Source organism: Salmo salar, chromosome 03, assembly GCF_965601325.2.
Source record: "Salmo salar chromosome 03, fSalSal1, whole genome shotgun sequence".
Taxonomy (NCBI): Eukaryota; Metazoa; Chordata; class Actinopteri; order Salmoniformes; family Salmonidae; genus Salmo; species Salmo salar.
Genome location: NC_138293.1, coordinates 99,144,501 through 99,172,389, shown reverse-complemented (window position 1 = coordinate 99,172,389; position 27,889 = coordinate 99,144,501). Strand labels below are relative to the sequence as shown.

At 53.4% G+C, this 27,889-nt stretch overlaps 1 protein-coding gene across 4 annotated transcripts in view; it reads right to left on the bottom strand.

The window, feature by feature from the left end:
* LOC106593986 (serine/threonine-protein kinase SMG1) overlaps nucleotides 1-27,889 on the bottom strand; it is a 134,803-nt gene that overhangs the window by 47,257 nt on the left and 59,657 nt on the right. For all 4 annotated transcript variants that reach the window (XM_082972942.1, XM_082972944.1, XM_082972943.1 and 1 more), the window contains 17 exons: nucleotides 24,418-24,572; nucleotides 23,121-23,266; nucleotides 21,818-22,153; nucleotides 21,280-21,424; nucleotides 20,546-20,696; nucleotides 18,143-18,263; nucleotides 17,756-18,001; nucleotides 17,528-17,629; nucleotides 17,133-17,312; nucleotides 12,048-12,192; nucleotides 10,844-10,982; nucleotides 8,607-8,849; nucleotides 7,065-7,245; nucleotides 5,309-5,470; nucleotides 3,589-3,818; nucleotides 2,596-2,750; nucleotides 618-840 (listed from right to left, as the gene is read on the bottom strand). In XM_082972942.1, coding sequence (XP_082829068.1) covers nucleotides 618-840; nucleotides 2,596-2,750; nucleotides 3,589-3,818; nucleotides 5,309-5,470; nucleotides 7,065-7,245; nucleotides 8,607-8,849; nucleotides 10,844-10,982; nucleotides 12,048-12,192; nucleotides 17,133-17,312; nucleotides 17,528-17,629; nucleotides 17,756-18,001; nucleotides 18,143-18,263; nucleotides 20,546-20,696; nucleotides 21,280-21,424; nucleotides 21,818-22,153; nucleotides 23,121-23,266; nucleotides 24,418-24,572 — 3,060 coding nt within the window. The remainder of the gene's footprint in view (nucleotides 1-617; nucleotides 841-2,595; nucleotides 2,751-3,588; nucleotides 3,819-5,308; nucleotides 5,471-7,064; nucleotides 7,246-8,606; nucleotides 8,850-10,843; nucleotides 10,983-12,047; nucleotides 12,193-17,132; nucleotides 17,313-17,527; nucleotides 17,630-17,755; nucleotides 18,002-18,142; nucleotides 18,264-20,545; nucleotides 20,697-21,279; nucleotides 21,425-21,817; nucleotides 22,154-23,120; nucleotides 23,267-24,417; nucleotides 24,573-27,889) is intronic.

Sequence of the window (27,889 nt, the reverse complement as noted above, 5' to 3'; positions counted from 1 at the left end):
GGAATATCTGAGGTGCTGTCCGTTTTAACGTCAACTCCCTGAGTCTACCTTTAACCATTAGTGGAGGAATATCTGAGGTGCTGTTCGTTTTAACATCATCTCCCTGAGTCTACCTTTAACCATAAGTGGAGGAATATCTGAGGTGCTGTTCGTTTTAACGTCAACTCCCTGAGTCTACCTTTAACCATTAGTGGAGGAATATCTGAGGTGCTGTTCGTTTTAACGTCAACTCCCTGAGTCTACCTTTAACCATTAGTGGAGGAATATCTCCCTGAGTCTACCTTTAACCATTAGTGGAGGAATATCTCCCTGAGTCCACCTTTAACCATTAGTGGAGGAATATCTCCCTGAGTCTACCTTTAACCATTAGTGGAGGAATATCTGAGGTGCTGTTCGTTTTAACATCAACTCCCTGAGTCTACCTTTAACCATTAGTGGAGGAATATCTGAGGTGCTGTTCGTTTTAACGTCATCTCCCTGAGTCTACCTTTAACCATTAGTGGAGGAATATCTCCCTGAGTCTACCTTTAACCATTAGTGGAGGACAATGCAAAGCCGACCCAAGACCCAGCTTATAGGGACAACGTCACCCTACACCCCCCCGGTCCTGGTCCTACTTGTTTGAACGGGACCCAGCTGCTGGCGGGGTTGGCTGGGTTGTGAGGGCTCTTCAGTCTCTCCAGGGCCGAGGTGATGGCGTCCCCGTAGGTCTGCTGGAACCAGGTCTCGTGGGGGGTCTCTGCGGGCGTGGTGGTGATGCCCCTCACGTGGTCCAGAGCGAACACCACGGGACGCATCAGAGCAGAGTGCTTCTCACACATGATGGCCACCTTCTCCTCCCTGACAGAGGAGACACACTGTTCATCTATGTTCCTTTAACAGGGTTAAAACATACATGTTGAGACAGGACAGTGTTGTATAGTCAGCGAGTGAGAAGTGCAGTGGGTCAGAATGAAACCCATGACCTCTGGCAGCCTAGGCTACCCAGTACCTGAGCCAGGGACTAACCTCTCTGGCAGCCTAGGCTACCCAGTACCTGAGCCAGGGACTAACCTCTCTGGCAGCCTAGGCTACCCAGTACCTGAGCCAGGGACTAACCTCTGGCAGCCTAGGCTACCCAGTACCTGAGCCAGGGACTAACCTCTCTGGCAGCCTAGGCTACCCAGTACCTGAGCCAGGGACTAACCTCTCTGGCAGCCTAGGCCACCCAGTACCTGAGCCAGGGACTAACCTCTCTGGCAGCCTAGGCTACCCAGTACCTGAGCCAGGGACTAACCTCTGGCAGCCTAGGCTACCCAGTACCTGAGCCAGGGACTAACCTCTCTGGCAGCCTAGGCTACCCAGTACCTGAGCCAGGGACTAACCTCTGGCAGCCTAGGCTACCCAGTACCTGAGCCAGGGACTAACCTCTCTGGCAGCCTAGGCTACCCAGTACCTGAGCCAGGGACTAACCTCTCTGGCAGCCTAGGCTACCCAGTACCTGAGCCAGGGACTAACCTCTCTGGCAGCCTAGGCTACCCAGTACCTGAGCCAGGGACTAACCTCTGGCAGCCTAGGCCACCCAGTACCTGAGCCAGGGACTAACCTCTCTGGCAGCCTAGGCTACCCAGTACCTGAGCCAGGGACTAACCTCTCTGGCAGCCTAGGCTACCCAGTACCTGAGCCAGGGACTAACCTCTCTGGCAGCCTAGGCTACCCAGTACCTGAGCCAGGGACTAACCTCTGGCAGCCTAGGCCACCCAGTACCTGAGCCAGGGACTAACCTCTCTGGCAGCCTAGGCTACCCAGTACCTGAGCCAGGGACTAACCTCTGGCAGCCTAGGCTACCCAGTACCTGAGCCAGGGACTAACCTCTCTGGCAGCCTAGGCTACCCAGTACCTGAGCCAGGGACTAACCACTGGCAGCCTAGGCTACCCAGTACCTGAGCCAGGGACTAACCACTGGCAGCCTAGGCTACCCAGTACCTGAGCCAGGGCTAACCTCTGGCAGCCTAGGCTACCCAGTACATGCAGAGCTAACCACTGGCAGCCTAGGCTACCCAGTACCTGCAGAGCTAACCACTGGCAGCCTAGGCTACCCAGTACCTGCAGAGCTAACCACTGGCAGCCTAGGCTACCCAGTACCTGCAGAGCTAACCACTGGCAGCCTAGGCTACCCAGTACCTGCAGAGCTAACCACTGGCAGCCTAGGCTACCCAGTACCTGCAGAGCTAACCACTGGCAGCCTAGGCTACCCAGTACCTGCAGAGCTAACCACTGGCAGCCTAGGCCACCCAGTACCTGAGCCAGGGACTAACCTCTCTGGCAGCCTAGGCTACCCAGTACCTGCAGAGCTAACCACTGGCAGCCTAGGCTACCCAGTACCTGCAGAGCTAACCACTGGCAGCCTAGGCTACCCAGTACCTGAGCCAGGGACTAACCACTGGCAGCCTAGGCTACCCAGTACCTGCAGAGCTAACCACTGGACCACCACACACTATTCTGCTACTTGTGTGCATTAATGAACTGTTTTGTGACTGGAGTTGGGTCATTCTGAAACCTGTGTTTGATTAATCAAATCCTATTCTTCGTGTACCCTAGTAGTGTGTGACTCACTTGCGTAGTGTGTTGTTGTTCTGCACTCTCTTGACCTCGTCCTCCAGCTGCTGTATCCTGCGCAGGACGTGCATGTGCTGCTGCTGCAGGACGCCCAGCCACAACTCATCCCACAGCAGAGTCACACGGCGCAGCTCTCCCACTAGCATCTGCACCTGGGGACCCACAGACAGACACACACAGAGTCACACAGCGCAGCTCTCCCACTAGCATCTGCACCTGGGGACCCACAGACAGACACACAGAGTCACGCGGCGCAGCTCTCCCACTAGCATCTGCACCTGGGGACCCACAGACAGACACACACAGAGTCACACGGCGCAGCTCTCCCACTAGCATCTGCACCTGGGGACCCACAGACAGACACACACAGAGTCACACGGCGCAGCTCTCCCACTAGCATCTGCACCTGGGGACCCACAGAGTCACACGTGGTTAGCACAGGTCACCACCAGACACAAGTAGGGCCAAAATGTCATATCCCGATATTAGTCTCATTTTAGACAGTATGACAGTATTTTGTGTTTCTGAATAATAGAAGTTGTAAATACTCTTAATGACCATTGCATGACCCTAGGTCTACCTGTAACATAATAGTGGTGATGGAGTAGGGAGAAGTTTTTGCCTATAACACCATAGTGGGGTTGGCTGCAGTAGGGGGAAGTATTTACCCGTAACACCATAGTGGGGTTGGCTGCAGTAGGGGGAAGTATTTACCCGTAACACCATAGTGGGGTTGGCTGCAGTAGGGGGAAGTATTTACCCGTAACACCATAGTGGGGTTGGCTGCAGTAGGGGGAAGTATTTACCCGTAACACCATAGTGGGGTTGGCTGCAGTAGGAGGAAGTATTTACCCGTAACACCATAGTGGGGTTGGCTGCAGTAGGGGGAAGTGTTTACCCGTAACACCATAGTGGGGTTGGCTGCAGTAGGGGGAAGTGTTTACCCGTAACACCATAGTGGGGTTGGCTGCAGTAGGGGGAAGTGTTTACCTGTAACACCATAGTGGGGTTGGCTGCAGAAAGCTTGTCCACTATCTTGCTGTAGCAGTCATGCATCATGGCCTGGTCCTGGCTGGAACACAGAGCAGGAAACTCCTCACCTCGCCCATCTTCTTCCTGGGAGGCGGGGTTACTTCCCAGTGTCCCCTCCCCTTCCTCACATAGCCCCTCCCCCTGCATGCTGCCCAGGAAGGTGGGCAGGGCCGACGGGAGCTTGTTTCCTGGGAAACAAAGATGTTATGGCGAGTTGAGAGTATGTGTGTGTTTTAGAGGCCGACTGATTATGATTTTTCAACGCCAATACCGATTATTGGAGGACCAGAAAAATCCAATACCGATTAAATCGGACGATTTTTATATATTTGTAATAATGACAATTACAATACTGATTGAACAGTTATTTTAACTTAATATAATACATCAATAAAATCTATTTAGCCTCAAATAAATAATGAAACATGTTCAATTTGGTTTAAATAATGCATAAACAAAGTGTTGGAGAAGAAAGTAAAAGTGCAATATGTGCCATGTAAAAAAGCTAACGTTTAAGTTCCTTGCTCAGAACATGAGAACATATAAAAGCTGGTGGTTCCTTTTAACATGAGTCTTCAATATTCCCAGGTAAGAAGTTTTAGGTTGTAGTTAGTTATAGGGCTATTTCTCTCTATACCATTTGTATTTCATATACCTTTGACTATTGGATGTTCTTATAGGCACTATAGTATTGCCAGCCTAATCTCGGGAGTTGATAGGCTTGAAGTCATAAACAGTGCAATGCTTGAACCATTGGGAAGAGCTGCTGGCAAATGCATGAAAGCTTACGAGCCTGCTGCTGCCTACCATCGCTCAGTCAGACTGTTGTATCAAATCATAGACTTAATTATAATAAACACACAAATACGAGGCGTAGGTCATTAATATGGTAGAATCCGGAAACTATCATTTTGAAAACAAAATGTTTATTATTTCAGTGAAATACGGAACCGTTCCGTATTTTATCTAACGGGTGGCATCCCTAAGTCTAAATATTCCTGTTACATTGCACAACCTTCAATGTTATGTCATAATTACGTAACATTCTGGCAAATTAGTTCGCAACGAGCCAGGCAGCCCAAACTGTTGCATATACCCTGACTCTGCTCGCACAGAACGCAAGAGAAGTGACACAATTTCCCTAGTTAATATTGCCTGCTAACATGAATTTCTTTTAACTAAATATGCAGGTTAAAGAATATATACTTGTGTATTGATTTTAAGAAAGGCATTGATGTTTATAGTTAGGTACATTCGCGCAACGATTGTGCTTTTTTTAAATCATCACCCGTTTGTCGAAGTAGGCTGTGATTCAATGATAAATTAACAGGCACCGCATCGATTATATGCAACACAGGACAAGCTAGTTAAACTAGTAATATCGTCAACCATGTGTAGTTAACTAGTGATTATGTGAAGATTGATAGTTTTTTTATAAGATAAGTTTAATGCTAGCTAGCAACTTACCTTGGCTCCTTGCTGCACTTGTGTAACAGGTGGTCAGCCTGCCACGCAGGCTGCTCGTGGAGTGCAATGTAATTGGCCATAATCGGCGTCCAAAAATACCGATTACCGATCTTTATGAAAACTTGAAATCGGCCATAATTAATCGGCCATGCCAATTAATCGGTCGACCTCTAGTGTGTGTGTGTGTGTGTGTGTGTGTGTGTGTATATACCTGCGTGCTGTGCCTCTCCTCCCAGAGACAGTGATCCGACTATAGCAGGGTACAGGATGAGGTGTGGCGAGTCCTGGGCAACGCGACACAGCAGACTACAGATACTCTGTCTGATGTAAGCCTCTGGATGGTTCAGACGAGAGAACAGCTGGGGGATGATGCCTGGGGGGGAGAGGGGGTGAATTAGCAGGAGACAGGAGAGAGAACAGCTGGGGGATGATGCCTGGGGGGAGAGGGGGTGAATTAGCAGGAGAGAGAACAGCTGGGGGATGATGCCTGGGGGGAGAGGGGGTGAATTAGCAGGAGAGAGAACAGCTGGGGGATGATGCCTGGGGGGAGAGGGGGTGAATTAGCAGGAGAGAGAACAGCTGGGGGATGATGCCTGGGGGGGAGAGGGGGTGAATTAGCAGGAGACAGGAGAGAGAACAGCTGGGGGATGATGCCTGGGGGGAGAGGGGGTGAATTAGCAGGAGAGAGAACAGCTGGGGGATGATGCCTGGGGGGAGAGGGGGTGAATTAGCAGGAGACAGGAGAGAGAACAGCTGGGGGATGATGCCTGGGGGGAGAGGGGGTGAATTAGCAGGAGAGAGAACAGCTGGGGGATGATGCCTGGGGGGAGAGGGGGTGAATTAGCAGGAGACAGGAGAGAGAATAGCTGGGGGATGATGCCTGGGGGGAGAGGGGGTGAATTAGCAGGAGACAGGAGAGAGAACAGCTGGGGGATGATGCCTGGGGGGAGAGGGGGTGAATTAGCAGGAGACGAAGGTCTCAACTAACTGGAGATGATCTCTCCATAACGTGTTCTAGGTCTTATACTAGAATGTCAGTTTAATAAATATTAATTCATTTCTAGAGTCTAACAGGAGCCTTCAGAGAAATAGAGAGCTCCCTCTGGGTCTGTGTGTGTTACCTCTCCAGGGGCCAGTGGGGGTCTGAGTGTGTGTTACCTCTCCAGGGGCCAGTGGGGGTCTGTGTGTGTTTTACCTCTCCAGGGGCCAGTGGGGGTCTGAGTGTGTTACCTCTCCAGGGGCCAGTGGGGGTCGGAGAGTGTGTTACCTCTCCAGGGGCCAGTGGGGGTCTGTGTGTGTTACCTCTCCAGGGGCCAGTGGGGGTCTGTGTGTGTTTTACCTCTCCAGGGGCCAGTGGGGGTCTGAGTGTGTTACCTCTCCAGGGGCCAGTGGGGGTCTGTGTGTGTTTTACCTCTCCAGGGGCCAGTGGGGGTCTGTGTGTGTTTTACCTCTCCAGGGGCCAGTGGGGGTCTGAGTGTGTTACCTCTCCAGGGGCCAGTGGGGGTCTGTGTGTGTTTTACCTCTCCAGGGGCCGGTGGGGGTCTGTGTGTGTGTTACCTCTCCAGGGGCCAGTGGGGGTCTGAGTGTGTGTTACCTCTCCAGGGGGCGGTGGGGGTCTGTGTGTGTTTTACCTCTCCAGGGGCCAGTGGGGGTCTGTGTGTGTGTTACCTCTCCAGGGGCCAGTGGGGGTCGTGTGTGTGTTACCTCTCCAGGGGCCAGTGGGGGTCTGTGTGTGTTTTACCTCTCCAGGGGCCAGTGGGGGTCTGTGTGTGTGTGTTACCTCTCCAGGGGCCAGTGGGGGTCTGAGTGTGTGTTACCTCTCCAGGGGCCAGTGGGGGTCTGTGTGTGTTTTACCTCTCCAGGGGCCAGTGGGGGTCTGTGTGTGTGTGTTACCTCTCCAGGGGCCAGTGGGGGTCTGTGTGTGTGTTACCTCTCCAGGGGCCAGTGGGGGTCTGAGTGTGTGTTACCTCTCCAGGGGGCGGTGGGGGTTGAGGCGAGCCCAAGCTCAAGCCCCTCCCTCAGCTCCCCGGCGTGCTTCACCAGCAGCCGTAGCAACCGCAGCGTCGCCATGACGATGATATCGTCGTTACTCTGCTTGCTGTTCTGATTGGTCAGCAGCAGCTTGGGGTCATCCTCATCGATGGGTACCTGACGGAGGAAGAAGAGAGACATGGAGGGACAGAGGAAGAGATGGATGGATAGGAGAGATGCAGGGAAAGGGACAAGGCATCTCCTACAACATCCCAAACTTCCTCAAGTCCTAGATGAATAGAAACAGTGAATAGCAATACCGGGATGAAAAACATCAATTCTACTTTAACATTCATCTTATAGACAGTACTCGTAGGGCCAGGTTCCCAGACACAGATTAAGCGTCATCCCGGACTAAAAAGAACGCCCAATGGAAAATTCCCATGGAAATAGTGTCGGACTAAGCAGTCCCAGTCCCCCCTGCCAGTCCGTATCCCCTGCCAGTCCCCCCTGCCAGTCCCAGTCCCCCCTGCCAGTCCCCCCTGCCAGTCCCAGTATCCCCTGCCAGTCCGTATCCCCTGCCAGTCCGTATCCCCTGCCAGTCCCAGTCCCCCCTGCCAGTCCCCCCTGCCAGTCCCAGTATCCCCTGCAAGTCCGTATCCCCTGCCAGTCCCAGTCCGTATCCCCTGCCAGTCCCAGTCCGCCCTGCCAGTCCGTATCCCCTGCCAGTCCCAGTCCGCCCTGCCAGTCCGTATCCCCTGCCAGTCCACCCTGCCAGTCCCAGTCCCCCCTGCCAGTCCCCCCTGCCAGTCCCAGTATCCCCTGCCAGTCCCCCCTGCCAGTCCCAGTATCCCCTGCCAGTCCCCCCTGCCAGTCCCAGTATCCCCTGCCAGTCCGTATCCCCTGCCAGTCCGTATCCCCTGCCAGTCCCAGTATCCCCTGCCAGTCCGTATCCCCTGCCAGTCCCAGTCCGCCCTGCCAGTCCGTATCCCCTGCCAGTCCCCCCTGCCAGTCCCAGTCCGCCCTGCCAGTCCGTATCCCCTGCCAGTCCACCCTGCCAGTCCGAGTCCCCCCTGCCAGTCCGTATCCCCTGCCAGTCCCAGTCCGCCCTGCCAGTCCCAGTCCGCCCTGCCAGTCCCAGTCCGCCCTGCCAGTCGGTATCCCCTGCCAGTCCCAGTCCGCCCTGCCAGTCCGTATCCCCTGCCAGTCCCCCCTGCCAGTCCCAGTATCCCCTGCCAGTCCGTATCCCCTGCCAGTCCGTATCCCCTGCCAGTCCCAGTCCGCCCTGCCAGTCCGTATCCCCTGCCAGTCCACCCTGCCAGTCGCAGTCCCCCTGCCAGTCCCCCCTGCCAGTCCCAGTATCCCCTGCCAGTCCGTATCCCCTGCCAGTCCGTATCCCCTGCCAGTCCGTATCCCCTGCCAGTCCCCCCTGCCAGTCCCCCCTGCCAGTCCCAGTCCTCCCTGCCAGTCCCAGTCCTCCCTGCCAGTCCCAGTCCTCCCTGCCAGTCCCCCCAGGAGAGAGCGTGAGTTCCACCCACCTGTCCAGCGTTGAGTTTGAGGAAGGTGAAGTAGGCACCGCAGGAGACCTTGTAGAGACTGAAGATCCGGTCCACCACCCTCCTCCAGACCCGGATCAGACCCTCCATCACCCCACTACCCCCACCCTGGACCCCCTCCCCCTGCTCCTCCAGCCAGGGACAGGCAGACAGCAGCTGTCTCCAGATCACATCCACCATGTCATCCTCCTCCTCATCCTCCTGCTGCAGGGCCATGTCCTCATCCTGGAGGGAGAGAGAGGGGGGGTGGGGGGGAGAGAGAGTGGGGGGTGGGGGAGAGAGGGGGGGTGGGGGGGAGAGAGGGGGGGTGGGAGAGAGAGGGAGGGTGGGAGAGAGAGGGAGAGAGAGGGGGGGTGGGAGAGAGAGGGGGGGTGGGGGAGAGAGAGAGAGGGGGGGTGGGGGAGAGAGAGAGAGAGAGGGGGTGGGGGAGAGAGAGAGAGAGAGGGGGTGGGGGAGAGAGAGAGAGAGAGGGGGTGGGGGAGAGAGGGAGAGAGAGAGAGAGAGAGGGGGAGAGAGAGAGAGGGGGGGGAGAGAGAGAGAGAGAGAGGGGGGGAGAGAGAGAGAGGGGGGGGAGAGAGAGAGAGGGGGGTGGGGGAGAGAGAGGGGGGGTGGAGGAGAGAGAGGGGGGGTGGAGGAGAGAGAGGGGGGTGGGGGAGAGAGAGAGGGGGGGTGGGGGAGAGAGAGGGGGGGTGGGGGAGAGAGAGGGGGGGTGGGGGAGAGAGAGGGGGGGTGGGGAGAGAGAGAGGGGGGTGGGGAGAGAGAGAGGGGGGGGTGGGGGAGAGAGAGAGGGGGGGGTGGGGGAGAGAGAGAGGGGGGGTGGGGGAGAGAGAGATGGGGGTGGGGGAGAGAGAGGGGGGTGGGGGAGAGAGAGGGGGGGTGGGGAGAGAGAGGGGGGGTGGGGGAGAGAGAGGGGGGGTGGGGGAGAGAGAGAGGGGGGTGGGGAGAGAGAGAGAGGGGGGTGGGGGCGAGAGAGAGAGTTATAGCAGGCTGGAAGTGAATCCCAAACCCAGACCTGCCAAGACACGTGCGGCAAATTGGAGATGTAGCACGAGCAGAATTGGGGTTCCCCCCCGCATGCTCGTGCGCGCGCTGTTTGTGAGTCTGATCTCAATTATAGAAGTGTACTAAATCAAGTCTATAAAAGGTTGGAATACTTTCTTGACAGCATTCCATTCAACACGGTAAACGTCACTAACATGTAAATAGAACGAACACACCAAAGTACTTTATTCTTGGAGGTTTTTTCTGAATGCTGTTCGCTGTTTCAGCCTAGGTTAAGGTCCCTATTGGATTTCTTTACAGAACATACATCATTTCAGATTTTCAAAATTGATAAAAATCGCAAATCTAGTGCCAAGGTATTTTAGAAGCATTGCCTCTATAGCTAATATCTGACAGTCATTCATTCTTCATCACAGTCTTCTAAACTCCCCACTCCAGTTAACGCCAAGATGGTTGTATTTATTTTGGATTATACTTTGTGACGTGGATCATAATTACAGTTACAGTCTATCAGGTTGCGTGATCCTCGAGTATAAAAGAGGTAGAGAGACTGTCAGGAATCAAGACTAGAGAGTCTAAAAGGAGGTAGAGAGTCAGGAATCAAGACTAGAGAGTCTAAAAGAGGTAGAGAGTCAGGAATCAAGACTAGAGAGTCTAAAAGGAGGTAGAGAGTCAGGAATCAAGACTAGAGAGTCTAAAAGGAGGTAGAGAGTCAGGAATCAAGACTAGAGAGTCTAAAAGGAGGTAGAGAGTCAGGAATCAAGACTAGAGAGTCTAAAAGGAGGTAGAGAGTCAGGAATCAAGACTAGAGAGTCTAAAAGGAGGTAGAGAGTCAGGAATCAAGACTAGAGAGTCTAAAAGGAGGTAGAGAGTCAGGAATCAAGACTAGAGAGTCTAAAAGGAGGTAGAGAGTCAGGAATCAAGACTAGAGAGTCTAAAAGGAGGTAGAGAGTCAGGAATCAAGACTAGAGAGTCTAAAAGAGGTAGAGAGTCAGGAATCAAGACTAGAGAGTCTAAAAGAGGTAGAGAGATACATGGAAAGAGACAGACACACATACCAAGCCACTTAGTTATGCAGTTCCAAGTAGAGTCCAGTTCTAAACTTCTATCCTGGATGAACTATGATATTCTCAGAACACTGGGAGAAAGTACGAGATGTGTACATACTAAAACAATAGTTACTAATTCATTCCTCATGAGCGCACACACACACACACCTGTATTCCAGCAGGTCGACACATGGCCTGACCCAGGATGCTGAAGATGTTCTCCTTGTCCTCCTCACTGGTGCATTCTGGGAGAAGCTCCTCGATCTCCTTCTTCTCTCCCGGGAGCAGGGGCACACCTTCACCTTGACTGGAGGGATGGAGGGAGGAGATGGGAGGAGAAAGGAATGGACGGACGTAGGGGAGGAGAGATGAAAGGAGAGAGAGAGGGTAAAGAGGAGAGAAGTATGAGAGGAGAGGGGGATGGGAAGAGAGGGAGACAGAGGAACATCAATATTGCATAAGAATTTAAAAAATAATGTTTAAATCAGCAACGTCTTTTACCACAGAACACACCACGTCTGTATTCATGTTATCAGCTTTTACCACAGAACGCACCACGTCTGTATTCACGTTATCAGCTTTTACCACAGAACGCACCACATCTGTATTCATGTTATCAGCTTTTACCACAGAACGCACCACATCTGTATTCATGTTATCAGCTTTTACCACAGAACGCACCACATCTGTATTCATGTTATCAGCTTTTACCACAGAACGCACCACATCTGTATTCATGTTATCAGCTTTTACCACAGAACGCACCACGTCTGTATTCATGTTATCAGCTTTTACCACAGAACGCACCACGTCTGTATTCATGTTATCAGCTTTTACCACAGAACACACCACATCTGTATTCATGTTATCAGCTTTTACCACAGAACGCACCACATCTGTATTCATGTTATCAGCTTTTACCACAGAACGCACCACATCTGTATTCATGTTATCAGCTTTTACCACAGAACGCACCACATCTGTATTCATGTTATCAGCTTTTACCACAGAACGCACCACGTCTGTATTCACGTTATCAGCTTTTACCACAGAACGCACCACGTCTGTATTCACGTTATCAGCTTTTACCACAGAACGCACCACGTCTGTATTCATGTTATCAGCTTTTACCACAGAACGCACCACATCTGTATTCACGTTATCAGCTTTTACCACAGAACGCACCACGTCTGTATTCACGTTATCAGCTTTTACCACAGAACGCACCACGTCTGTATTCATGTTATCAGCTTTTACCACAGAACGCACCACATCTGTATTCATGTTATCAGCTTTTACCACAGAACGCACCACGTCTGTATTCACGTGTGTTTCAGGATAACTGCTGAGTGACAACGGTCAGAATATGTACCTGGCGTTGTCGACCACCTTCCGTCCCCAACGATAGGCCCAGCTGGCGAGAGCCGCCCAGGACTTGGCCACCTCCGGAGCCTGACTGGTGGACAACTGGTAGAGCTGCCCCAGGACCAAGTCTGGTTCTCCTACACCCACACTCACTATGGAGGCAGAGAGAGAGGGGTTAGGGTACAGACTGGAGGAAGAGAGGGTGTAGGGTACAGACTGGAGGAAGAGAGGGGTTAGGGTACAGACTGAAGGAAGAGAGGGTGTAGGGTACAGACTGGAGGAAGAGAGGGGTTAGGGTACAGACTGGAGGAAGAGAGGGGTTAGGGTACAGACTGGAGGAAGAGAGGGGTCAGGGTACAGACTGGAGGAAGAGAGGGGTCAGGGTACAGACTGGAGGAAGAGAGGGGTTAGGGTGTAGGGTACAGACTGGAGGAAGAGAGGGGTTAGGGTACAGACTGGAGGAAGAGAGGGGTTAGGGTACAGACTGGAGGAAGAGAGGGGTCAGGGTGTAGGGGTTAGGGTACAGACTGGAGGAAGAGAGGGGTTAGGGTACAGACTGGAGGAAGAGAGGGGTTAGGGTGTAGGGGTTAGGGTACAGACTGGAGGAAGAGAGGGGTTAGGGTGTAGGGGTTAGGGTACAGACTGAAGGAAGAGAGGGGTTAGGGTGTAGGGTACAGACTGGAGGAAGAGAGGGGTTAGGGTACAGACTGGAGGAAGAGAGGGGTCAGGGTACAGACTGGAGGAAGAGAGGGGTCAGGGTACAGACTGGAGGAAGAGAGGGGTTAGGGTACAGACTGGAGGAAGAGAGGGGTTAGGGTACAGACTGAAGGAAGAGAGGGGTTAGGGTGGAGGGTACAGACTGGAGGAAGAGAGGGGTCAGGGTGTAGGGGTTAGGGTACAGACTGAAGGAAGAGAGGGGTTAGGGTACAGACTGGAGGAAGAGAGGGGTTAGGGTACAGACTGAAGGAAGAGAGGGGTTAGGGTACAGACTGGAGGAAGAGAGGGGTTAGGGGTTAGGGGTTAGGGTACAGACTGGAGGAAGAGAGGGGTTAGGGTACAGACTGGAGGAAGAGAGGGGTTAGGGTACAGACTGGAGGAAGAGAGGGGTCAGGGTGTAGGGGTTAGGGTACAGACTGAAGGAAGAGAGGGGTTAGGGTACAGACTGGAGGAAGAGAGGGGTTAGGGTACAGACTGAAGGAAGAGAGGGGTCAGGGTACAGACTGGAGGAAGAGAGGGGTCAGGGTACAGACTGGAGGAAGAGAGGGGTCAGGGTACAGACTGGAGGAAGAGAGGGGTCAGGGTACAGACTGGAGAAAGAGAGGGGTTAGGGTACAGACTGGAGGAAGAGAGGGGTCAGGGTACAGACTGGAGGAAGAGAGGGGTTAGGGTACAGACTGGAGGAAGAGAGGGGTCAGGGTACAGACTGGAGGAAGAGAGGGGTTAGGGTACAGACTGGAGGAAGAGAGGGGTTAGGGGTTAGGGTACAGACTGAAGGAAGAGAGGGGTTAGGGTACAGACTGGAGGAAGAGAGGGGTTAGGGTACAGACTGGAGGAAGAGAGGGGTTAGGGTACAGACTGGAGGAAGAGAGGGGTTAGGGTACAGACTGGAGGAAGAGAGGGGTCAGGGTACAGACTGGAGGAAGAGAGGGGTCAGGGTACAGACTGGAGGAAGAGAGGGGTTAGGGTGTAGGGTACAGACTGGAGGAAGAGAGGGGTTAGGGTACAGACTGGAGGAAGAGAGGGGTTAGGGTACAGACTGGAGGAAGAGAGGGGTCAGGGTGTAGGGGTTAGGGTACAGACTGGAGGAAGAGAGGGGTTAGGGTACAGACTGGAGGAAGAGAGGGGTTAGGGTGTAGGGGTTAGGGTACAGACTGGAGGAAGAGAGGGGTCAGGGTGTAGGGGTTAGGGTACAGACTGAAGGAAGAGAGGGGTTAGGGTGTAGGGGTTAGGGTACAGACTGAAGGAAGAGAGGGGTTAGGGTGTAGGGGTTAGGGTACAGACTGGAGGAAGAGAGGGGTTAGGGTGTAGGGGTTAGGGTACAGACTGGAGGAAGAGAGGGGTTAGGGTGTAGGGGTTAGGGTACAGACTGAAGGAAGAGAGGGGTTAGGGTGTAGGGTACAGACTGGAGGAAGAGAGGGGTTAGGGTACAGACTGGAGGAAGAGAGGGGTCAGGGTACAGACTGGAGGAAGAGAGGGGTTAGGGTACAGACTGAAGGAAGAGAGGGGTTAGGGTGGAGGGTACAGACTGGAGGAAGAGAGGGGTCAGGGTGTAGGGGTTAGGGTACAGACTGAAGGAAGAGAGGGGTTAGGGTACAGACTGGAGGAAGAGAGGGGTTAGGGTACAGACTGAAGGAAGAGAGGGGTTAGGGTACAGACTGAAGGAAGAGAGGGGTTAGGGTACAGACTGAAGGAAGAGAGGGGTTAGGGTACAGACTGAAGGAAGAGAGGGGTTAGGGTACAGACTGGAGGAAGAGAGGGGTTAGGGGTTAGGGGTTAGGGTACAGACTGGAGGAAGAGAGGGGTTAGGGTACAGACTGGAGGAAGAGAGGGGTTAGGGTACAGACTGGAGGAAGAGAGGGGTCAGGGTGTAGGGGTTAGGGTACAGACTGGAGGAAGAGAGGGGTTAGGGTACAGACTGAAGGAAGAGAGGGGTCAGGGTACAGACTGGAGAAAGAGAGGGGTCAGGGTACAGACTGGAGGAAGAGAGGGGTCAGGGTACAGACTGGAGGAAGAGAGGGGTTAGGGTACAGACTGGAGGAAGAGAGGGGTCAGGGTACAGACTGGAGGAAGAGAGGGGTCAGGGTACAGACTGGAGGAAGAGAGGGGTCAGGGTACAGACTGGAGGAAGAGAGGGGTTAGGGTACAGACTGGAGGAAGAGAGGGGTTAGGGGTTAGGGTACAGACTGAAGGAAGAGAGGGGTTAGGGTACAGACTGGAGGAAGAGAGGGGTTAGGGTACAGACTGAAGGAAGAGAGGGTGTAGGGTACAGACTGGAGGAAGAGAGGGGTCAGGGTACAGACTGAAGGAAGAGAGGGTGTAGGGTACAGACTGGAGGAAGAGAGGGGTTAGGGTACAGACTGGAGGAAGAGAGGGGTTAGGGTACAGACTGGAGGAAGAGAGGGGTTAGGGTACAGACTGGAGGAAGAGAGGGGTCAGGGTACAGACTGGAGGAAGAGAGGGGTCAGGGTACAGACTGGAGGAAGAGAGGGGTTAGGGTACAGACTGGAGGAAGAGAGGGGTTAGGGTACAGACTGGAGGAAGAGAGGGGTTAGGGTAGAGGCTGGAGGAAGAGAGGGGTTAGGGTACAGACTGGAGGAAGAGAGGGGTTAGGGTACAGACTGGAGGAAGAGAGGGGTTAGGGTACAGACTGGAGGAAGAGAGGGGTCAGGGTGTAGGGGTTAGGGTACAGACTGGAGGAAGAGAGGGGTTAGGGTACAGACTGGAGGAAGAGAGGGGTTAGGGTGTAGGGGTTAGGGTACAGACTGGAGGAAGAGAGGGGTCAGGGTGTAGGGGTTAGGGTACAGACTGAAGGAAGAGAGGGGTTAGGGTGTAGGGGTTAGGGTACAGACTGGAGGAAGAGAGGGGTCAGGGTGTAGGGGTTAGGGTACAGACTGAAGGAAGAGAGGGGTTAGGGTGGAGGGTACAGACTGGAGGAAGAGAGGGGTTAGGGTGTAGGGTACAGACTGAAGGAAGAGAGGGGTTAGGGTGTAGGGTACAGACTGGAGGAAGAGAGGGGTTAGGGTACAGACTGGAGGAAGAGAGGGGTTAGGGTACAGACTGGAGGAAGAGAGGGGTTAGGGTACAGACTGAAGGAAGAGAGGGGTTAGGGTGGAGGGTACAGACTGGAGGAAGAGAGGGGTCAGGGTGTAGGGGTTAGGGTACAGACTGAAGGAAGAGAGGGGTTAGGGTACAGACTGGAGGAAGAGAGGGGTTAGGGTACAGACTGAAGGAAGAGAGGGGTTAGGGTACAGACTGAAGGAAGAGAGGGGTTAGGGTACAGACTGGAGGAAGAGAGGGGTTAGGGGTTAGGGTACAGACTGGAGGAAGAGAGGGGTTAGGGTACAGACTGGAGGAAGAGAGGGGTTAGGGTACAGACTGGAGGAAGAGAGGGGTCAGGGTGTAGGGGTTAGGGTACAGACTGAAGGAAGAGAGGGGTTAGGGTACAGACTGGAGGAAGAGAGGGGTTAGGGTACAGACTGAAGGAAGAGAGGGGTCAGGGTACAGACTGGAGGAAGAGAGGGGTCAGGGTACAGACTGGAGGAAGAGAGGGGTTAGGGTACAGACTGGAGGAAGAGAGGGGTCAGGGTACAGACTGGAGGAAGAGAGGGGTCAGGGTACAGACTGGAGGAAGAGAGGGGTCAGGGTACAGACTGGAGGAAGAGAGGGGTTAGGGTACAGACTGGAGGAAGAGAGGGGTTAGGGGTTAGGGTACAGACTGAAGGAAGAGAGGGGTTAGGGTACAGACTGGAGGAAGAGAGGGGTTAGGGTACAGACTGGAGGAAGAGAGGGGTTAGGGTACAGACTGGAGGAAGAGAGGGGTTAGGGTACAGACTGGAGGAAGAGAGGGGTTAGGGTGTAGGGTACAGACTGGAGGAAGAGAGGGGTCAGGGTGTAGGGGTTAGGGTACAGACTGAAGGAAGAGAGGGGTTAGGGTGTAGGGTACAGACTGGAGGAAGAGAGGGGTTAGGGTGTAGGGGTTAGGGTACAGACTGGAGGAAGAGAGGGGTTAGGGTGTAGGGTACAGACTGGAGGAAGAGAGGGGTTAGGGTGTAGGGGTTAGGGTACAGACTGAAGGAAGAGAGGGGTTAGGGTACAGACTGAAGGAAGAGAGGGGTTAGGGTGTAGGGGTTAGGGTACAGACTGAAGGAAGAGAGGGGTTAGGGTGTAGGGGTTAGGGTACAGACTGGAGGAAGAGAGGGGTTAGGGTGTAGGGGTTAGGGTACAGACTGGAGGAAGAGAGGGGTTAGGGTGTAGGGGTTAGGGTACAGACTGGAGGAAGAGAGGGGTCAGGGTGTAGGGTACAGACTGGAGGAAGAGAGGGGTTAGGGTACAGACTGGAGGAAGAGAGGGGTCAGGGAGGGCTGTGTCCTACCTGTGGTCTCAGCTGTGATTCGGGGCATGCCCTGGTCCTCTAGGGGTAGCTCCAGCAGGGCTGTGATGTTCTGGCTGATGGGGGGCAAGGCGGCGACCCCTGGGGTCATGACCCCTGACCTCTTCACCACCTGTTTGAGCTGAGGGGTCATGTCCTTCCAGTCCGCCAGCAGCCACTTACCTACAGACAGAGACAGACGGTTGGAACAGGGCCGAGTCAAACACACATGGGAGGTTTTCTAAAAAGGCAGGCATCCATTACCCAGCATGCACAGGACAGAGAGACTGGTACCAACCCTGGTAGGCCTGCATCTCAAATGGCACTCTATTCCCTCCAATAAGAGCCCTACGTAGGGAATAGGGGGCCATTTGGGACACACTAGAATCACTACTTACACAGAGTGAGGACGGAGCGACAGGCAGCACGCTCACACTTCCCTGAGCGACAGAAAGACAGAGCACAGGAACTCAACATCTCCATGGCTGCCATGGACTGACCTGGAGGGGAGAGGAGAGAGAGGGAGGGGAGGAGAGGAGGGAGAGAGGTGGAGCATGAGAGAGAGTTGGGGAGGAATAAGTGGGTAAAGAGAAAGACGAGTAAGCCAAACACTAACACACACTCACCCGCGGTGCAGAGGACTTTAGCCTTCTCGATCTGTAGTTCAGGTCCCCACTTCTCCCCCACAACACCCGCTAGTGACAAACGCCTGAACGCACGGCTCAACCCTTCCTCTCCTCCCTCCTCCTCCTCTCCCTCGCTGCACTGGCCCAGCAGACGCGTTGCCAGGGCGATGTTCCCCTGTTTCCGGGCGAACTTGACGGCCGTCAGACATAGTTCCATCAGGTGGCCATCCAGCGGAGCAGAGGAGCCTGGGTAATGGAACACAGGAAGAGGGTTAACGTGAGTCACATGACAAAGACACAGCGATGGGGACAACACACACCCAGTAGATATAAAGCACAGTGTTTAAGAGCAGAAAGACCTCCCACAGACACAGGGAGGTTGTCTACCTTTCAGCCTGAGCAGTAGCTGTCTCTGGTAGATGGTGTATCTCAGTGTGTGGAGCCACGGCTGGACATCCTGTTGTTTACAGGTGCTGAGAGCTTCACTGTACAGGGGGATCAGACAGTCCTGGAGAGGAGGAGAGGGTTAGGGGGGTGTACACACACACACACACACAGCATTATGTGGACACCCCTTCAAATTAGTGAATTTGGCTATTTCAGCCACACCCGTTGCTGACAGGTGTATAAAATCGAGCACACTGCTAGACAAACATTGGCAGTTGAATAGCCTTACTGAAGAGCTCAGTGACTTACAACGTGGCACCGTCATAGGATGCCACCTTTCCAACAAGTCAGTTTGACATGACAAATTTCTGCCCTGCTAGAGCTGCCCCGGTCAACTGTAAGTGCTGTTATTGTGAAGTGGAAACATCTAGGAGCAACAACGCCTCAGCTGAGAAGTGGTAGGCCACACAAGCTCACTAAAACAGGACCGCTGAGTACTGAATCATCTGTCCTCGGTTGCAAGACTCACTACCGAGGTCCAAACTGCCTCTGGAAGCAACATCAGCACAAGAACTGTTGGTCGGGAGCGTCATGAAATGGGTTTCCATGGCGATGTAAATGATGGAGTTGCGTGAAGCTTGTCACCACTGGACTCTGGAACAGTGGAAACGTTTTCTCTGGAGTGATGAATCATGCTTCACCATCTGTCAGTCCGATGGACTAATCTGGGTTTGACGGATGCCAGGAGAACGCTACCTGCCCAAATGCGTAGTGCCAACTGTAAAGTTTGGTGGAGGAGGAATAATGGTCTGGGGCTGTTTTTCACGGTTCGGTCTAGGCCCCTTAGTTCCAGTGAAGGGAAATCTTAAAGCATACAATGACATTCTAGACGGTTCTTTGCTTCCAACTTTGTGGCAACAGTTTGGGGAAGGGCCTTTCCTGTTTCAGCACGACAATTTCCCCGTACACACAGCCAGGTCCATGCAGATATGGTTTGTCGAGCTCAGTCTGGAAGATATTGACTGGCCTGCACAGAGCCCTGACCTGAACACCGTCAGGATGAATTGGAACGTCGACTGTTAGCCAGGCCTAATCGCCCAACATCAGTGCCCGACCTCACTAATGCTCTTGGCTGAATGGAAACAAGCCCCCACAGTAATGTTCCAACATCTAGTGGAAAGCCTTCCCAGAAGAGTGGAGGCTGTTGTAGCAGCAAAGGGGGGACCAACTCCATATTAATGCCCATGATTATTGAATGAGATGAAGAGCAGATGTCCACATACTGTTGGTCATGTAGAGTCATGTTCTCCAGGGCAGAGCAGCAGTGTAGCTGCAGGGTGGTGAGGGTCTGTGTGTGTGTGTGTGTGTGTGTGTATACCTCCTGTCCGCTGAGTGGTTCTCCAGGGCAGAGCAGCAGTGTAGCTGCAGGCTGGTGAGAGTCTGTGTGTGTGTGTGTGTGTGTGTGTGTGTGTGTACCTCCTGTCCGCTGAGTGTGTTCTCCAGGGCAGAGCAGCAGTGTAGCTGCAGGGTGGTGAGGGTCTGTGTGTGTGTGTGTGTGTGTGTGTGTGTGTGTGTGTGTGTGTGTGTGTATACCTCCTGTCCGCTGAGTGTGTTCTCCAGGGCAGAGCAGCAGTATAGCTGCAGGGTGGTGAGGGTCTGTGTGTGTGTGTGTGTGTGTGTGTGTGTGTGTGTGTGTGTGTGTGTGTGTGTGTGTGTGTGTGTGTGTGTGTGTGTATACCTCCTGTCCGCTGAGTGTGTTCTCCAGGGCAGAGCAGCAGTGTAGCTGCAGGGTGGTGAGGGTCTGTGTGTGTGTGTGTGTGTGTGTGTGTGTGTGTGTGTGTGTGTGTGTGTGTGTGTGTGTGTGTGTGTGTGTGTATACCTCCTGTCCGCTGAGTGTGTTCTCCAGGGCAGAGCAGCAGTGTAGCAGCAGGGTGGTGAGGGTCTGTGTGTGTGTGTGTGTGTGTGTGTGTGTGTGTGTGTGTGTGTGTGTGTGTGTGTGTGTATACCTCCTGTCCGCTGAGTGTGTTCTCCAGGGCAGAGCAGCAGTGTAGCTGCAGGGTGGTGAGGGTCTGTGTGTGTGTGTGTGTGTGTGTGTGTGTGTGTGTGTGTGTGTATACCTCCTGTCCGCTGAGTGTGTTCTCCAGGGCAGAGCAGCAGTGTAGCAGCAGGGTGGTGAGGGTCTGTGTGTGTGTGTGTGTGTGTGTGTGTGTGTGTGTGTGTGTGTGTGTGTGTGTGTGTGTGTGTGTGTGTGTGTGTGTGTATACCTCCTGTCCGCTGAGTGTGTTCTCCAGGGCAGAGCAGCAGTGTAGCTGCAGGGTGGTGAGGGTCTGTGTGTGTGTGTGTGTGTGTGTGTGTGTGTGTGTGTGTGTGTGTGTGTGTGTGTGTGTGTGTGTGTGTGTATACCTCCTGTCCGCTGAGTGTGTTCTCCAGGGCAGAGCAGCAGTGTAGCTGCAGGGTGGCCAGAGTGGGCAGGCCGTCAGAGAGGGTGAGGGTGGAGAGGCGGAGGGGACCCAGACAGATACGACCCGTCTGCTTCAGGTAACGGACCAGGGTACTGTAACACACACACACACAAGACGTAAGCTATTATCTCTCCTTCCTCCCAGTGTCTTCACTTCCTGTCACTGATTGAAAAGGAAATGACTGGTATCAGAAAAAAGGTGGCAACTCCCACTAAGTCTCCACCAATACAAAGCTTTTAAATTGGTGGGATGTAGTGAACGAGAGTGTACATAGTCTGTCCCAAATGGTTCCTTAGTTTTGACCAGGGCCCATTGGTTCCCTATTCCCTATATAGTGCACTAGTTTTGACCAGGGCCCATTGGGCAGCACAGACAGAACCTGCAGCCAGTCCAACAGAACTCAACCTAAATGGAATGTAGAAGACATCATGGAAGAGCTCAAAGAAATACTGGTGTCTCCTCAGTCTCCCTCTTACAACCCATTGGATGACAAAGCCAGAGGTCCCGCCCCCTCACCTCCTCCAATGGGTTTTGAGAAGGAGACGAGGTGTATGCAATTGAGCTCTTCCCAATGAAGTGTCCCACAATCCAGCAGGTTTTTGTTCCTACCCAGCACTAACACATTAATACAGGATTCATCAAAAAGTGTTCACCACGATCCAATGAGAGACTCACTCCGAGGTGGGCATGGCCTTCTGTTCCTGCTCGTGATTGGCCGTTGTCATGGCGGCCACAGCGCTGCGCAGCAGCTGCACCTCGATGGCCTTCTGCAGTTCTGAGGGGTCCGGACTCAACACTGCCGGGAGGAGACGCTTCAGGTCTACACACACACACACACACACACACACACCACTAAGGAGTCAAGACTCAAAACTGAAGGGGGCAGTCTGACACCCTCCTAACTAGTATATCAGTTGAACAGGTGGAGTTGAGCAGGCCTTAGTCCTCTCTCGCTCTTTCTCTCCCTCCCTACCTAGTTTATCCTTGGAGCCAGTAGAGGTGGAGTTGAGCAGGCCTTAGTCCTCTCTCTCCCCCTCCCCTCCTACCTAGTTTATCTTTGAAGCAGGTGGAGTTGAGCAGGCCTTAGTCCTCTCTCGCTCTCTCTCTCCCTCCCCTCCTACCTAGTTTATCTTTGAAGCAGGTGGAGTTGAGCAGGCCTTAGTCCTCTCTCTCTCTCTCCCTCCCTCTCTCTCCCTCCCTCCCTCCCTCCTACCTAGTTTGTCCTTGGAGCCCGTAGAGGTGGAGTTGAGCAGGCCGTAGTCGTCTCTCTCCCCCGCCAGGAGCTCCAGCTGAGCACGGCATTCTTGGAAGTCTCCGTCCTCGAAGCAGCTCAGAGCCCGTACGTAGTTGAAGTCTGTCTTCAGGTGCACGCTCGCTGCGGCAGGGTTACCAGGGTTCTTCTTGAGGGCGTGCACGCTGGCCTGCCACTCCTGCACCGAGGACCAATCGCCGAGGGCCACATAGCACTGGCATGCCTTATTGGCAAGGAGGTTGAGCACCTCGGAGGAACACTCATTGGACTTGAGGAGAACCGTCTTCCTGCCGTCACCTGAAGGAGGAAGAGAGGAGGGGAGAGACGGAAGGAGAAGAGAGGAAAGGGGGAGGAGAAGAGAGAAGAGGGGAGGGGAGAGACGGAAGGAGAAGAGAGGAAAGGGGGAGGAGAAGAGAGAGGAGGGGAGAGACAGAAGGAGAAGAGAGGAAAGGGGGAGGAGAAGAGAGAGAGGAGGGGAGAGACGGAAGGAGAAGAGAGGAAAGGGGGAGGAGAAGAGAGAGAGGAGGGGAGAGACGGAAGGAGAAGAGAGGAAAGGGGGAGGAGAAGAGAGAGGAGGGGAGAGACGGAAGGAGAAGAGAGGAAAGGGGGAGGAGAAGAGAGAGAGGAGGGGAGAGACGGAAGGAGAAGAGAGGAAAGGGGGAGGAGAAGAGAGAGAGGAGGGGAGAGACGGAAGGAGAAGAGAGGAAAGGGGGAGGAGAAGAGAGAGAGGAGGGGAGAGACAGAAGGAGAAGAGAGGAAAGGGGGAGGAGAAGAGAGAGAGGAGGGGAGAGACAGAAGGAGAAGAGAGGAAAGGGGGAGGAGAAGAGAGAAGAGGGGAGGGGAGAGACGGAAGGAGAAGAGAGGAAAGGGGGAGGAGAAGAGAGAGGAGGGGAGAGACGGAAGGAGAAGAGAGGAAAGGGGGAGGAGAAGAGAGAGGAGGGGAGAGACAGAAGGAGAAGAGAGGAAAGGGGAGGAGAAGAGAGAGGAGGGGAGGGGAGAGACGGAAGGAGAAGAGAGGAAAGGGGGAGGAGAAGAGAGAGGAGGGGAGAGACAGAAGGAGGAGAGAGGAAAGGGAGAGGAGAAGAGAGAGAGGAGGGGAACACTTGGTTATTATCGGCTAATGGTTGCCTCTGAAATGTCTTCCTATTCCCTGTGTTTTCACCGTTGTGTTTGGGGCTGGCTGTGTTAAAGCTGTGTGTGTGTGTGTGTGTGTGTGTGTGTGTGTGTGTGTGTGTGTGTGTGTGTGTGTGTGTGTGTGTCTCACCGTTGCCGTTGTGTTTGGGGCTGGCTGTGTTAGAGCTGTTGGCTCCGGCCAGTTTGAGGAGTGAGCGGTCAAAGCCCTTAATGGAACAGTCCATCCCTGTCACGGCACACAGCTGTTCCTGGTACTCCACCGCAGCCTTCTCAAACCTAGAGAGGTATGGGTTACTATATGGTCTTTACAGAGAGAGGTATGGGCTACTATATGGTCTTTACAGACAGAGGGGTATGGGTTATTATATGGTCTTTACAGAGAGAGGTATGGGTTACTATTTTACAGACAGAGGGGTATTATATGGTCTGAACATACCATGTAACAGCATCTAGCCATGACGTCACAGAGCAACATTCCAGTTGTAACCAGCCATGACGTCATAGAGCAACATTCCAGTTGTAACCATCCATGATGACGTCATAGAGCAACATTCTAGTTGTAACCAGCCATGACGTCATAGAGCAACATTCTAGTTGTAACCAGCCATGACGTCATAGAGCAACATTCTAGTTGTAACAAGCCATGACGTCATAGAGCAACATTCTAGTTGTAACCAGCCATGACGTCATAGAGCAACATTCCAGTTGTAACCATCCATGACGTCATAGAGCAACATTCCAGTTGTAACCAGCCATGACGTCATAGAGCAACATTCTAGTTGTAACCAGCCATGACGTCATAGAGCAACATTCTAGTTGTAACCAGCCATGACGTCATAGAGCAACATTCTAGTTGTAACCAGCCATGACGTCATAGAGCAACATTCTAGTTGTAACCAGCCATGACGTCATAGAGCAACATTCTAGTTGTAACCATCCATGACGTCATAGAGCAACATTCTAGTTGTAACCAGCCATGACGTCATAGAGCAACATTCCAGTTGTAACCAGCCATGACGTCATAGAGCAACATTCTAGTTGTAACCAGCCATGACGTCATAGAGCAACATTCCAGTTGTAACCATCCATGACGTCATAGAGCAACATTCTAGTTGTAACCAGCCATGACGTCATAGAGCAACATTCCAGTTGTAACCATGGTGAGGCTATATAGTGTTTGTTTATATTTTCTTTGTTTCAAAACATTTGTGTAAAACAAGCTTATATTTTAGGTTCTGATGGGGTACGGCTGGGGAACAAAGTTTATGAGGCATTTATAAAGTTAAAGTCTTCAAGAATTGCCGCCTAAAGACACTGAGCTTGGCCTCCACTTACACGCAGACAAACACACACACACACACACACACACACACACACACACACACACACACACACACACACACACACACACAGGTGTTTTTCCTTACCGCCCCTCAGCCTGTAGTGCCACAGAGCTGACCCAAGCCAGACTCTTGCCAGTGTTGGTGAGACTCCAGGCAGCTAAACCCTGGATAGCCTCAGGACAGTGAAGTTCACACAGAGCCTCTACCAGCATCACCAGAGGAGCCTCCAACTCCGGACCCTAGAGAGGAGACATGGGGTCAGTTACAGGTAACCAGAAGAGACCTGGACCCTACAGAGAGGAGACATGGGGTCAGTTACAGGTAACCAGAAGAGACCTGGACCCTACAGAGAGGAGACATGGGGGTCAGTTACAGGTAACCAGAAGAGATCTGGACCCTACAGAGAGGAGACATGGGGGTCAGTTACAGGTAACCAGAAGAGACCTGGACCCTACAGAGAGGAGACATGGGGGTCAGTTACAGGTAACCAGATGAGACCTGGACCCTACAGAGAGGAGACATGGGGGGGTCAGTTACAGGTAACCAGAAGAGACCTGGACCCTACAGAGAGGAGACATGGGGGGGTCAGTTACAGGTAACCAGAAGAGACCTGGACCCTACAGAGAGGAGACATGGGGGGGTCAGTTACAGGTAACCAGAAGAGATCTGGACCCTACAGAGAGGAGACATGGGGTCAGTTACAGGTAACCAGAAGAGACCTGGACCCTACAGAGATGAGACATGGGGCTCAGTTACAGGTAACCAGAAGAGACCTGGACCATACAGAGAGGAGACATGGGGGTCAGTTACAGGTAACCAGATGAGACCTGGACCCTACAGAGAGGAGACATGGGGGTCAGTTACAGGTAACCAGAAGAGACCTGGACCCTACAGAGAGGAGACATGGGGGGGTCAGTTACAGGTAACCAAAAGAGACCTGGACCCTACAGAGAGGAGACATGGGGGGGTCAGTTACAGATAACCAGAAGAGACCTGGACCCTACAGAGAGGAGACATGGGGGGGTCAGTTACAGGTAACCAGAAGAGACCTGGACCCTACAGAGAGGAGACATGGGGGGTCAGTTACAGGTAACCAGAAGAGACCTGGATCCTACAGAGAGGAGACATGGGGGGGGGGTCAGTTACAGGTAACCAGAAGAGAACTGGACCCTACAGAGAGGAGACATGGGGTCAGTTACAGGTAACCACAAGAGACCTGGACCCTACAGAGAGGAGACATGGGGGGGTCAGTTACAGGTAACCACAAGAGACCTGGATCCTACAGAGAGGAGACATGGGGGGGGGTCAGTTACAGGTAACCAGAAAAGACCTGGACCCTACAGAGAGGAGACATGGGGGTCAGTTACAGGTAACCAGAAGAGACCTGGACCCTACAGAGAGGAGACATGGGGGTCAGTTACAGGTAACCAGAAGAGACATGGACCCTACAGAGAGGAGACATGGGGGGGTCAGTTACAGGTAACCAGAAGAGACCTGGACCCTACAGAGAGGAGACATGGGGGTCAGTTACAGGTAACCAGAAGAGACCTGGACCCTACAGAGAGGAGACATGGGGTCAGTTACAGGTAACCAGAAGAGACCTGGACCCTACAGAGAGGAGACATGGGGGTCAGTTACAGGTAACCAGAAGAGACCTGGACCCTACAGAGAGGAGACATGGGGGTCAGTTACAGGTAACCAGAAGAGACCTGGACCCTACAGAGAGGAGACATGGGGGTCAGTTACAGGTAACCAGAAGAGACCTGGACCCTACAGAGAGGAGACATGGGGGGGTCAGTTACAGGTAACCAGAAGAGACCTGGACCCTACAGAGAGGAGACATGGGGGGTCAGTTACAGGTAACCAGAAGAGACCTGGACCCTACAGAGAGGAGACATGGGGGGGTCAGTTACAGGTAACCAGAAGAGACCTGGACCCTACAGAGAGGAGACATGGGGGGGTCAGTTACAGGTAACCAGAAGAGACCTGGACCCTACAGAGAGGAGACATGGGGGGGTCAGTTACAGGTAACCAGAAGAGACCTGGACCCTACAGAGAGGAGACATGGGGGGGTCAGTTACAGGTAACCAGAAGAGACCTGGACCCTACAGAGAGGAGACATGGGGGGTCAGTTACAGGTAACCAGAAGAGACCTGGACCCTACAGAGAGGAGACATGGGGGTCAGTTACAGGTAACCAGAAGAGACCTGGACCCTACAGAGAGGAGACATGGGGGGGTCAGTTACAGGTAACCAGAAGAGACCTGGACCCTACAGAGAGGAGACATGGGGGGGTCAGTTACAGGTAACCAGAAGAGACCTGGACCCTACAGAGAGGAGACATGGGGTCAGTTACAGGTAACCAGAAGAGACCTGGACCCTACAGAGAGGAGACATGGGGGGGTCAGTTACAGGTAACCAGAAGAGACCTGGACCCTACAGAGAGGAGACATGGGGGGTCAGTTACAGGTAACCAGAAGAGACCTGGACCCTACAGAGAGGAGACATGGGGGGGTCAGTTACAGGTAACCAGAAGAGACCTGGACCCTACAGAGAGGAGACATGGGGGTCAGTTACAGGTAACCAGAAGAGACCTGGACCCTACAGAGAGGAGACATGGGGGTCAGTTACAGGTAACCAGAAGAGACCTGGACCCTACAGAGAGGAGACATGGGGGGGTCAGTTACAGGTAACCAGAAGAGACCTGGACCCTACAGAGAGGAGACATGGGGGTCAGTTACAGGTAACCAGAAGAGACCTGGACCCTACAGAGAGGAGACATGGGGGTCAGTTACAGGTAACCAGAAGAGACCTGGACCCTACAGAGAGGAGACATGGGGGGGGTCAGTTACAGGTAACCAGAAGAGACCTGGACCCTACAGAGAGGAGACATGGGGGGGTCAGTTACAGGTAACCAGAAGAGACCTGGACCCTACAGAGAGGAGACATGGGGGGGTCAGTTACAGGTAACCAGAAGAGACCTGGACCCTACAGAGAGGAGACATGGGGGGGTCAGTTACAGGTAACCAGAAGAGACCTGGACCCTACAGAGAGGAGACATGGGGGGTCAGTTACAGGTAACCAGAAGAGACCTGGACCCTACAGAGAGGAGACATGGGGGGGTCAGTTACAGGTAACCAGAAGAGACCTGGACCCTACAGAGAGGAGACATGGGGGGTCAGTTACAGGTAACCAGAAGAGACCTGGACCCTACAGAGAGGAGACATGGGGGGGTCAGTTACAGGTAACCAGAAGAGACCTGGACCCTACAGAGAGGAGACATGGGGGGGTCAGTTACAGGTAACCAGAAGAGACCTGGACCCTACAGAGAGGAGACATGGGGGGGTCAGTTACAGGTAACCAGAAGAGACCTGGACCCTACAGAGAGGAGACATGGGGGGGTCAGTTACAGGTAACCAGAAGAGACCTGGACCCTACAGAGAGGAGACATGGGGGGGTCAGTTACAGGTAACCAGAAGAGACCTGGACCCTACAGAGAGGAGACATGGGGGGTCAGTTACAGGTAACCAGAAGAGACCTGGACCCTACAGAGAGGA